Source organism: Procambarus clarkii, chromosome 37, assembly GCF_040958095.1.
Source record: "Procambarus clarkii isolate CNS0578487 chromosome 37, FALCON_Pclarkii_2.0, whole genome shotgun sequence".
In the NCBI taxonomy this organism is placed as follows: Eukaryota; Metazoa; Arthropoda; class Malacostraca; order Decapoda; family Cambaridae; genus Procambarus; species Procambarus clarkii.
In genome coordinates this window covers 18,988,893-19,001,331 of record NC_091186.1, presented here as the reverse complement: position 1 = coordinate 19,001,331, position 12,439 = coordinate 18,988,893, and the positions used below count along the sequence as shown (strand labels likewise).

Here is a 12,439-nt window from a genome sequence, read left to right as displayed (position 1 = left end):
GTGAGGGCGGTGGCGTTGTCTGCACAACTTATCATGTTGTTTACTGGTGACCACAATGGCCTTTGGGCACCATACCAGTTTACTTGTACAAGTATTGTGAATAAAACAGGTAGCTATTTATATATAATGTGTGTATATAGCGTAATAACACCACAAACAGTATTGTTGGAGGAGAAATATTAGTGCGTCTGGCCTTGAGGGCGGCAGCCACCAGCTGACTTTGTGTGTAGCTACGTCTTTGTGTCTTTACTCACCATACAAGCTTAGATGTACATTTATGGTGAACAAAACAGGTAAATACTTATATAAAACATCTGTATATAAAAGCAAAAACAGTATGGTGGGAGGAGAATGGTGGCAAGTCAGGTGAGGTGAGGGAGGGAGGGAGGGAGTGGCAGCCAGTGGCGGGCTGCCACTGCCACGCAGCATACCAACTTAGTGGTTCGTTATGGTGAACACGAATATAGATACTTATATATAGCGTCTGTATATAGTGAATAAAAGCAAAAACCGTATTGTGGGAGGAGAATGTGGGTGAGTCAGGTGACTTGAGGGAGGGAGGAAGTAGCAGCCAGTGGCGGGTTGCCACTGGCACTGCCACTCAGCATGCCAACTTAGTGGTTCGTTATGGTGAACATGAATGTAGATACTTATATATAACGTCTGTATATTGTGAATAAAAGCAAAAACAGTGTGGTGGGAGGAGAATGTGGGCGAGTGAGGTGTTGAGGAAGGGTGTGAGTGGCTGGCTGGAGTGTGGCGGTCACTCCTCGTTACTTTTTGACTCATAATGGCAACTTAGTGGTTCGTTATGGTGAACAAAACATGCAGATACTTATATATAACCTGTGTATATAGTGTAATAACCGACAAAGTATTTGTTCACTATTTGATGAACATAATTGAATGAACAATATGCACACCATATTTGTGAGTACAGCAATGAGTCCCTCATTTTATTATATAAATATATCACACTACACACTATTGAATAATATTACAGGAAAAAAACTACGAAAAATCAATCAGAGACATTGAAATAATTTGGTAATTATCTCTTTGTGGCAACTCCGGCCTGACAGCTGGCGAGCAGCAGACCGCCTGGGACGTACGCTGAGTCAGCGCCTGTTTTTTGCCAGACTTCCCCACCCTATAGTGGGCAATAGTCTGCGTCGTTTCGCAAACTGTCTCGTGCATTGTTTCACCTCCGGCCTGTTCATGCGCCGCCTGAGCCGTCCTGGTCTTTGGACAGAGTGCTCGCTTTCCTTTCGTCTCCTCGTTTCGTTGTGGCCCCTTCGGTCCAGGATTGTTTTTCCAAGGCTCTTTTCTTGTTGGCTTTGGCCTCTGGGGGTTGGGTAGGGGAGCTTCATGCTCTCCTCTGGTGCAGGGGTTTTTGCTCTTTTGGTCGTGGAGATTGTTTTGTTCGCTTGCAGCCGTCTCCTTCTTTTCTGGCGAAGAATGAGACTGCTGCGTTCCGGAGGAGTCCGTGGGTGTTTGATGCTTGGTTGGTCTGGCCGGGGGTGCATCATGTTTTGTGTCCGGTTGCGGCTCTTCGCCGTTATTTGCACGCCACGGCTTCTGTGTCCGGGGACGCGCTGTGGGTTGATCCGGTTTCGCTTCTTCCCTGTTCGCGGGTTCGGGTCTCCCAGGTCGTCCTGCAGGGTTATTAAGTTCAGCCAGCCTGCGGTCTATCCCTGTGCCCATGACATTCAGTAAGTTCGCGGCTCTTGCTGCCGTCTTTGGGAATATGTCTTGGTCTGATTTTCGGGCGTGGAGATTTTGGCGGTCGAACAGGGTCCTGGCTGCTTGTTACCTTGTGAATGTTCAACGCTGTTTTTTTCTTATTTCGTAAACAAATCTGCAAATTATTGCTTGGTTTTCAAAATCTCTTAATGACTGATTCTACTTTGTGACGACCATTGACCATGCGTTTTAAATTACTCTTCAAAAGTAACACCAAAAATCTTATGCTTTGCATTTCTTTAGTTCATATCATGGAATGTTGGCTCTTTTAGTTCTCGTATCATTTATGAAAATGATTGTAGTTACATAATAAAATTACTGTATATGAATTATATTTTTCAGGAAATGGACTGCAGTCGTAATGGCTTATCCACAAGTGAGGCCCTCGGTCGCTTGCATGAGGATATTGCCAGTGCTTTGGATGAATATCAGAAATCAGAAGCGGAAAAGTAAGTAATTACCTAAGTGTAGTTACGGGATGACAGCTATGCTTGTGGAGTCCCGTCTTCTCAGTACTCTTTGTCGCATAACGGTTTGAAACTACAGACAGTTTTGACCTCCACCACCACCTCGCCTAGCATGTTCCAGCCGTCTACCACTCTGCAAAGGAAAACGTTCAAATATTTTTCCAGAACTTTTGTTTCCTTAGCTTGAATCTGTGTCCTCTTGTTCGTGAAGCTGCAGGTTTCAGGAATTTCTCTTTGTCAATTTGGTCATTTCCTGTTAGTATTTTGTAAATGGTGATCATATTACCTCTTTCTGGGGGGAGCCCCTACGGCTCCCTAGGAGCTATCCAGGCTGATAAGGATATCCCTAATTTTGGCATCAATCGATGTGGCCTAGAACTCTAGATTTTATTTATGGGGAGGACACTTAGTTCTTTCTCTGCTTTACGAGTGTGGGGTGGCTTTGAGTGGCTCCGCCTCCACCTTTATTCTACACCTCATCTTCTCTGGTTCACGCATCTCTGGACATGATCCTCTAGTGTTGTTCCCGGAATGTTACACGGCTCAGCTGTAGTGACGCGATAGTGTCTATGCTTTACAGGTGAGAGTATATGTTCTGGTGACAATGTCAGCCAGGCACTGGTTCTCGTTTTTTGGACGAGTGTTGTCTGTTGCGAGTTGATCGGCTATTTTGCGTGCATCTTAACGTGGCCTTCCCATGTGTTTCTCTACATGCTTCTCTGCCCCAGGTTAAGGCCTGATTGTGGGGGAAGGGTTCCATGGAATATCAGTTGGACACTCCTTCCTCGCCTGTCTGTTTTCTTGATGCTCTTTCCTTGCTGGGCACTCGTACTTTGCCTCCATCATGGCTCTCTGGACACTCATTCCTTGACTCAGTTCTTGCTTCTGGTCACTCTTCCTTGGTCATTGTTTAGTGCTTGGCTGCACTGTATACATTGGAGTGTCTGTATATTTACTTGCTCGTGTACATTTCAGTTTTCATTGCATTCCCTACCTCTATACTACACATTGTTGTGTGTCTTAGTATGTGCTTATTGGCTATACTAGTGTTGGTGCTAGGTTGGACTGTGTACATGTTCAGTTCCCTGTGCTTGGACAGCCCCACTGTTCAGTTGTAGAACCTGGGTTCTTTCATCTTCTTGTATGTCCCCACCAGCTTCTGTGTTGCAATGTCTGCTGGTGGCTGTAGGTTCTATTCACCCATCTCCTGCCCCTCCTGCTCCTTTTTTGTTGGGACAGGGTGAGCTAAGGTTACGGCCCTGGCTACGGCCTTTTTCTTGTGTTCCTTTGCCGGAAAGTACATTTTGCCTTAGTGTCCTCACCTAGTTGTCCTCTCCTAGTTGTGCTTGAGGGGGTTGAGCTCTGGCTCTTTGGTCCTGCCTCTCAACTGTCAATCAACTGGTGTACAAATTCCTGAGCCTATTGGGCTCTATCATATCTACATTTGAACCTGTGTATGGGGGTCTGCCTCCACCGCATCACTGCCTAATGCATTCCATCTGTTCACTACACTGACAATGAAAACATGAGGTGCATTTTACGCGGACTGTTCTCGTGACTCATGCCTCAAAGTTCTGGGCCAAGCCTAGTGGCATACCTCTGTACTTTTCAAGCTTCGCCTTGTGCTTGACAAGGTACGGGCTCAATGCTGGGGGCCTGCATACTCCAAGATTGATCTTACATATGTGGTATACGAGATTCTGAATGATTCCTTACACAGGTTCCTGAGGGAAGTTCTGATGTTAGTCTACCGGAGACATGTAGTGTGGTACACGTCCAGGGTAGTTACATTTCTCTGGTACTAGCATGCGTCATTCTGCCCTGCTGGTGCCGTTTGCACTGCTCCTGCGAGTTGCGGTGTAGCTGTTCTTCACCTCATGTTTCGCGTGTCGGCTCGTGGTGCTCTCTTCTTCTTTGGCCTCTGCCTGGGCCCTGGCTCTTTGGTTTTTGTCGCCGAATTTGTCCTTGCTGTTTGCAGAGTCTACGGTTCGGCTCTTTCGGCAAGCGGCGGTTTCTCGTTCTCAACTGTTCTTGGCCTTGTTGGCCCTTTCGGAGTCCCAGGGGGTTCCTCCCGGACGGGGTGTACCTGCTCACACGGGTTGGTTCTTGCCCGGCTCACTGGGTTTGGGTTCCTGGTTCCCTGGCGGACGTTTCTTGCCAGCCTTCTTGCTTCTTCTGGTTCCTTGCCAGCTTTTGTTTTATTCGCTGCTTGCTCAGTGTCCGGTTCCAGTTTTTTTCCCTGGCTCCGCCTCTTCTCATGGTTGGTTTAGGTCGTCGACAGGGTTCTTACGTCTAGCTGGCCTGCGGTTTCTTCCTGTGCCCTTGCCGTTCGTAAGTTTGCTCCTCTTGATGCCGTCTTTGGTTACATGTCCTGGGCTGACATACGGGCAGGGGGTTTTTGGCGGTCAAACAAGGTCCTGGCTGCACGCTACCTCGTTGCCGTTCCTGGGCCTAGTCGGGCCTGTGTCGCTTGGGTTGGCGGCTACAGCCTGTCTCGGCTTTGAGTTCAGGTGTGGAGCACTGTTCCCTCCTCCTAAGGGAACGTCCCCTTCATTATTTTGTCTTTGGTGAAGTAGCTCTGGAGAGCCAAAGGAGCTCCCCCAGAAAACCAGCGTTGAGTGTAATGAAACGCCGTTTTCTAGGTGAGTCCTAGAGGCTCCCCGGCAGTCCTCCCTCCCTCCCTTCAGTCGGCGTTTTTTTTGTGTATTTTGATATCCAGCCTCGAAACTGATGGTGTGGATCGCCGGCGTGGGGGTCTGGGGCTCCCCCTTCCCCCTCCCTGGGAGGGGGGAGCTGCGCAGATATGCGGCGCGGCTCGTGTAATGTCATGCTTGTTTGCTTGTTTTCAATTGGGAGTTCCGTCCACTCGTTTGTCTATTTTTGTTGTTTTTAACCAGAATAGGGGTTTGTTTTGTGGCGCTTACCTTTCTAGGTGCCTGTCCCAGTCGATGGCAGATATAAAATGCTCCAAAATCACATGTGCATTCTATGGGACATTGCTCCCTGTGCCTCTCTGAGGGGGCCAGGTTCTGGCTCGTGGTCCCCCAGTAGGCCTAGAACTACACCCACATTGACTGATGCCAAAGTTAGGGATATCCATATCAACCTGGATAGTTCCGGGAGCCTCCGGGACTCGCCCAGAAAATGGCGTTTCATTGCTTTCAACGCTGGTTTTTATTCTATCTTCTAGTTTAACCCTTAACATGCTAGGGGTATAATATCCTTTCTTCCCCACAGGCGCATGTAATTTTGAAAAAAAAAAAAATATTTTTTCTTCCTAACCTGTTAATTTGTGTTCACTGATCACGGGAAAAATAATAAAAAAATCGTAAGTGGCATATATTGCCCGCTATAGGGCGGGGAAGTCTGGCAAATTATAGGCGCTGACTCAGCGTGCGTCCCAGGCGGTCTGTTGCTCGCCAACTGTCAGGCTGGAGTTGCCACAAAGAGATAATTACCTAATTATTTCAATGTCTCTGATTGATTTTTCATAGTTTTTTTGCTGTAATATTATTCAATAGTGTGTAGTTTGATATATTTCTATAATAAAATGAGTGAATCATTGCTGTACTCAAAAATATGGTGTGCATATTGTTGATTCAATTATGTTCATCAATCAGTGAACAAATACTTTGTCAGTTATTACACTATAAGCACAGGTTATATATAAGTATCTGCATGTTTTGTTCACTATAACGAACCACTAAGTAGCTATTATGAGTCAAAAAGTAACAAGGAGTGACCGCCGTGTACCAGCCAGCCACTCCCGCCCTCCCTCAAGTCTTCTGACTCACCCACATTCTCCTCCCACAATACTGTTTTTGCTATAATTCACTATATACAGACGTTATATATAAGTATCTACATGTTTTGTTCACCATAACTGTACATCTAAGCTTGTATGGTGAGTAAAGGCACAAAGACGTAGGACCTCACACAGTCAGCTGATGGCTGCCGCCCTCAAGGCCAGACGCACGAATATTTCTCCTCCAACAATACTGTGTGGTGTTATTACGCTATATACACACATTATATATAAATATCTATCTGTTTTATTCACCATACTTGTACAAATAAACTGGTATGGTGCCCAAAGACCATCGTGGTAACCAGTAAACAACACCTGTCATCTGCACGGTGGCGTTGTGCAGACGACGCCACTGCCCTCACCAAAATGGCGGACTCCCAACCTTCTCTTGCTGTTTATACCCTCTATACACATGTTATATATAAGTATCTACATTTGTGTTCACCATAGCGAACCACTAAGCTGGTATGGTGAGTGCAGTCAATAATAGGTGGCCACACACAGTCAAAAGACATCGCCACCACCCTCCCTCCCACAGCATTACTCCTCCCTCCATGGCGCACAGCACTAAATATCACCACAATCCTGCTATTATCAGAACCCTGGTCAGTTTTATCAGTCAGGGGTCTTCTGTAGTAATATCATCGCTACATAATAGCATGAACAAGTATATTTTGGCATTTTTAGGCGATGCTGTGGTCACAAGCTGAACAGCAGTGCTGTTAGCTCATGCTGCGTGCGTCAGGCTTGGTTGCTTGCTCAATACTGAGGCCAATAACACCCGGGAGTTTGGCCCACGATTTTAAAAAAAAATGGCGTCTGTTTACAAGAGCCCTGATGAAGGTGTGGTGAACCCCGTGTATCCGCGGGCCATTTAAATCTTGCGTAGTACTCCAACACGTCATATGACGTGATGTGCAGTTGACTGGAACAATGTCCAACATGTCATATGTCGTGATGCGCACTTTAAGGGTTAAGCCCTGAGTCCTGTGAGTGTTGCTGCTTGCTTGTGACTCAATTTACCCAATCTTCTGATGATTCTATTCAGGTACAGGCTGCGAGTGTGATGCAAGCTAGGTTTCGTCAGTTGCAATGCGCTCCGTTGGTTGCTCACCCGGATGCCCCGGGGCTGCCCCACTATGCTTTTCAAGACCCGGACTTGGGGGTGGGGGTCGCTTCGATTCTGGTTCAGTCCGCACCTTCTTGTCCTTCCCCTCCTGTTTGTTCTGCACCCCCCCCCTGCTTCCGGCCCCGAAACGTCTGAGGGTTTTGGAGTCAGAGCAGGGGTTACTTGATCTCGAGACTCAAGCAGCTTCAGGGGATGCCCCTTCTGGGGGGTAGGGGCAGCGGAGGCATTCGAGTCTTAATTGTCTCTTGGCCGAAGCTTCTGGGTCTGACCGGTGGGGCCCCCTTTCTTCCGGCTTCTACGGCTGCTCCGTCCATGTCTTGTGGGGTCGGTGCTTGGGGAGAGGACTCGGCCCTCAGTCCTGCTGTGAAGGACCTTGAGGCTGGGGAGGGGCTGACTTGGGGCCCTTGGGCCCTGCTGGACCCCGCCTGGGTTTTTCTTCCCTCTGAGCGGGGCTTGTTGTTACTAGGTGTGGGATTTTCTTTTCCCCCCTCTGCGTACGAGTTGGATTTCGTGTTGGCCCCTCCCCGGTTTGGTTCCGTGTTCCGCCGGGTGCGTCGTTTCCATCTTACTGGAAGTTTTTGGCTTATCGCATCCAACTTAGTGTGGTGTGGGCGGCTCTTGCAGCGTACCTCCTGCGTGACCCGGATTATGCCTCGGAAATGGATCCGTCCAAATTCAGGTTTGGGACTTCGTTCCTTTTCTGGCTCCATTACAAGGTTCCGGAGTCTTCCTGGCTAGTGGACTGCCTCTTGTTTGTTCTGGCCTCCTGGCATTCCTTCTGTCGTTCCTACACGCTGGAGTGGCAGGAGCTTCCACGGTGATTTAGGTTTTCCTGGGGGGCAATATTGAGTACCTGAACGAGTGTTTGTTTGCCCCTGCCCTTCCCCGCGATGTGGGCGTTGTTCAGCTCCATGTGCAGGTTCTCTCCCTTTCGGCGGCACTCATGGAGGAGGACTTGCGTGCCCGGGGCCTTTTGGCTTCGGCCTTGCGGTTCTTTTCCCTCCTGGAGCTGTCTTCGGATTGGCATGTGGAGGATGTGAGGACGCTTGGGTCCGTCCCAGGGTCCGGCGTCTTGTCCTCAGCAGCACGTTCGTCAGCTGCCTTGTTGAAGCTTTTCGTGCTGATTTTGCTGGATGTGGCTTCCCTGTTTTATGCTTCCCGTCTCGCGTGTCGGCAGGTGGTGCTGAGTTCCTCCGTGGAATCTGCTTGGGCTCTGGCTCTTAGGCTGTCTTCGCCTTTTTGTTCTCTTCTGTTTGATCAGTCGGTCGTGGCGCAGTTTATCCAGGCTGCGTCGTCGGCTTGTCGTCCGATATCGGACTTGTTGGTTTTCCTGGGGTCCTGTGGTGGGTCTTCCCGGAAGGGTCGTGCCAGGGCTCGGGGTTCCTCTTGTCGTGGTAGGCCACTGGTGTCAGGTTCGGGTTCGGCTCCTGCTTCGGACCCGCCCTCGTCTGGTCGGCACGGTGTTCGCTCTGTGCGGGGTTCTGGGTCTCATAAGGGGTGCTGGCCCTTTTGCAGTTTGCCCCATTGATGGGGCGATGGGGGGGGGGGTGCTGGAGAGGCTTGCGCTGTTCGCCCACTCCTGTCCTACGATTTGTGGGCATTTCGGGTCGTGTCTGTTGGCCTGCAGTGGCGTTGGGTTCCCCCCCCCCCCTCCGTTTTGGAGGGGGCGGGGCTGGCAGAGCAGGTTTCTTCCCCTGTGCTCTGTCAGGTTGTCTTGGAGTGGGTTTGCTTGGGCGTCGTTAAAACGACGACGTCCCTCAGATGGGTTTCCCGTCTGTTTCCGGTCCCGAAACGGGACTGTGCGAACCTGCGGTTCATTCTGAACTTGTCCCATTTGAACCTCTGGGTTCATTGCCCCTCCTTTCGGATGACTACGCTGTCTCAGGTTCGGCTCCTCTTGGAACCGGGTGCTGGGATGGTGTCCCTGGACCTCCGGGACGCTTATTGGCATTTCCCGATTCATCCGAGGTTCCGGGACTGGCTCGATTTTGTTGTGGGGCATCTAAGTTACCGTTTTCATTGTCTCCCGTTTGGGTTGAACCTGGCACCTCGTGTGTTCACGCGCCTTACGCGGGTCGTGGTGGCCCGTTTACGTCTCTTAGGTCTTCGGGTGTTGGCCGACCTCGACGACTGGCTGGTTTGGGCTCCCAGCCGGTTGGCTTGCTTGCTAGTCAGGGATTTGATTCTTTCCCAGCTCGAAGGGTTCGGGTTCTTGGTGAACCGGAGGAAGTCCCATTTGGTCCCCTCTCAGGTTCGGACTTAGCTGGGTCTCGTTTGGGACTCTCAGACCGCTTCCTTGTCTCTCCCTCTGGAATCTCTCCTGCGGCTGAGGTCCCTCGTTCGTCTGTTTCTAGTGGGCCTTTGGGTCACCCGGCGGTTGCTCGAGGGGCTGTGCAGGAGCCTGAACTTCGCGATGGTAGTCTACCCGCTGGGTCGGGTTTGGCTTCGTTGACTGTTCTGGTTCCTTCGTGGTCACCCCTTCCGCCTCTCTCGTGATCGCAGAGTTCGATACCCGGGGGCCTTGCGTCGGCTGCTGTGTTGCTGGCTTCCTCTTTGGGTTTTTCAGGGTTCAGTGCCTTGGCGCCTACCCGAGCCCTCACTCGATGTGTACACGGATGCGGCGTCTCTTGGCTGGGGCTTTGTGACCAGTGCTCACCAGGCCGGCCAGGGGCGTTGGGGTCCATCCTTCCGTCGAGCTCACAGCATGGTGCGGGAGTTTGCGGCAGTGTGGTTTGCTCTTCGGAGGATTCGGGTCACCCACGGATCGATGATTTGGCTCCATTCGGACTGCTCTCCGGTGGTTCTTGCCTGAACCATGGGGGGTTCGATGCGGTCCTTGTCTCTTTGGGGATGGTCGCTTTGGGTGACTCGTCTGCTGAGCTCTTGGGGTTTGGCTCTCTTGGTGGTTCACGTGTCCAATGTCTTGGCTGGCAGCCTGTCTCGCTTCATTCCCCTCTCCACGGAGTGGACGGTCGACGACGTACCTGGTTGATACCTGGTTGATGGAGTTCTGGGAGTTCTTCTACACCCCAAGCCCGGCCCGAGGCCAGACTTGTGAGAGTTTGGTCCACCAGGCTGTTGCTTGGAGCAGCCCGCAGGCCCACATACCCACCACAGCTCGGTTGGTCCGGCACTCCTTGAAGGAAACAATCTAGTTTCCTCTTGAAGATGTCCACGGTTGTTCCTGTAATATTTCTGATGCTCGCTGGTAGGATGTTGAACAACCGTGCACCTCTGATGTTCATACAGTGTTCTCTTATTGTTCCCATGGCACCTCTGCTCTTCACTGGGTCTATTCTGCATTTTCTTCCATGTCGTTCACTCCAGTACGTTGTTATTTTACTGTGCAGATTTGGGACCTGTCCCTCCAGTATTTTCCATGTGTATATTATTTGGTATCTCTCTCGTCTCCTTTCTAGTGAGTACATTTGGAGAGCTTTGAGACGATCCCAATAATTTAGGTGCTTTATCTCGTCTATGCGTGCCGTATATGTTCTCTGTATTCCCTCAATTTCAGCAATCTCTCTTGCTCTGAAGGGGAAAGTGAGTACTGAGCAGTACTCAAGACGGGACAACACAAGTGATTTGAAGAGTACAACCATTGTGATGGGATCTCTGGACTTGAAGGTTCTCGTAATCCATCCTATCATTTTTCTGGCTGACGCAATACTTGCTTGGTTATGCTCCCTAAACGTTAGGTCGTCGTACATCATTATTCCCAAATCCTTGACATGCTGTTTTCCTAGTATGGGCAGATTTGATTGTGTTTTGTACCCTGTATTATGTTTAAGATCCTCATTTTTGCCGTATCTGAGTACCTGGAATTTATCACCGTTAAACATCATGTTATTTTCGTTTGCTGCCCAATCGAAAACTTTGTTAAAATCTGTTTGTAGTTTATCAATGTCTTCAGCAGAGGTAATTTTCATGCTGATTTTTGTATCATCTGCAAAGGATAACACGAAGCTGTGACTTGTGTTTTTGTCTATATCTGATATGAGAATAAGGAACAGCAGTGGTGCAAGAACTGTACCTTGAGGTACAGAGCTTTTAACTGCACTCGGACTCGATTTTACTTGATTGACTGTTACTCTTTGTGTTCTGTTCGACAGGAAATTGAGTATCCAGCGTCCTACTTTACCAGTTATACACATTGACCTCATTTTGTGTGCAATCACTCCATGGTCACATTTGTCGAATGCCTTTGCAAAATCTGTGTATACGACATCTGCATTATGTTGTTCCTCTAATGCCTCAGTGATTTTGTCATAGTGGTCAAGTAGCTGTGAGAGGCATGATCTTCCTGCTCTAAATCCATGTTGGCCTGGATTGTGGAGGTCATTGATTTCCATGAATCTAGTGACCTGACTCGTGATCGCTTCCTTCCATTGGCTTTGCCAGACGTTCGGGCGCCCCGAGGTGGATCTCTTTGTGTCGGCGTAGTCGAGGCGCCTGCCTGTTTATGCGGCGCCCATCCCCGATCGCGAGGCCGTCAGGGTCGATGCCTTTCGGCTGGACTGGTCGAGGTGGGGGGTTCCTGTACCTCTTTCCCCCGGTTCGGATGTTACTCCTAGGCCTGACTCGCTTGAAGACTTACCAGGGGAGAATTGTCCTTCTGGCCCCTTGGTGGCTGGCCCAGCCTTGGTTCTAGGCGCTGCTTGCTCGGTGTTCGACCCTGAGGGTTTTCCCGCGGCTCTACCTCTTTCAGCAGATCGGGCCAGTGCGTCACGTGGCTGGTTCGATCTTCTCCTCGAGTCTTCGCGTATGGGTTTTTTGACTCGAGTCTATCATCATCTCTATGGTGATCAGGTGGCCTCCTTGTTGGTGTCCCACCTGCGGGCTTCTTCTCGGCGGCAGTATAAAGTTTCCTGGCGGTCCTTCTGTTTCTTTTTGCGTCTTCGTCATGTTAGTTCGATGTCTGTTAGGGTGGTCTTTTCCTTTCTCTCTTGGTTGTTTCAGAACCGTCATCTTATGCCTAACACTGTCGCCTCGTGTTGTGCGGCGCTGGCGGAGCCGCTGCAGCTTGCCTTCGGTATCGATGTTACGTCTGCGCCGTTTCGCAAGCTGTCGCGTGCTTTGTTTCACCTCCGGCCTGCTCATGTGCCGCCTGAGCCGTCCTGGTCTTTGGACAGAGTGCTCGCTTACCTTTCGTCTCCTCGTTTCGCTGTGGCCCCTTCGGTTCGTGATTGTTTCTCCAAGGCTCTTTTCTTCTTGGTATTAGCCTCTTGGGGTCGGGTCGGGGAGCTTCATGCTCTCCTCCGGCACAGGGGTTTCTGCTCTTTTGGTCGTTGA

At 50.0% G+C, this 12,439-nt stretch overlaps 1 protein-coding gene across 6 annotated transcripts in view; it reads left to right on the top strand.

The window, feature by feature from the left end:
• l(2)k05819 (transmembrane protein 94-like protein l(2)k05819) overlaps nt 1-12,439 on the top strand; it is a 213,712-nt gene that overhangs the window by 7,274 nt on the left and 193,999 nt on the right. For all 6 annotated transcript variants that reach the window (XM_069337199.1, XM_069337198.1, XM_069337197.1 and 3 more), the window contains exon 2: nt 2,086-2,192. In XM_069337199.1, coding sequence (XP_069193300.1) covers nt 2,089-2,192 — 104 coding nt within the window. In that variant the 5' untranslated portion in view covers nt 2,086-2,088. The remainder of the gene's footprint in view (nt 1-2,085; nt 2,193-12,439) is intronic.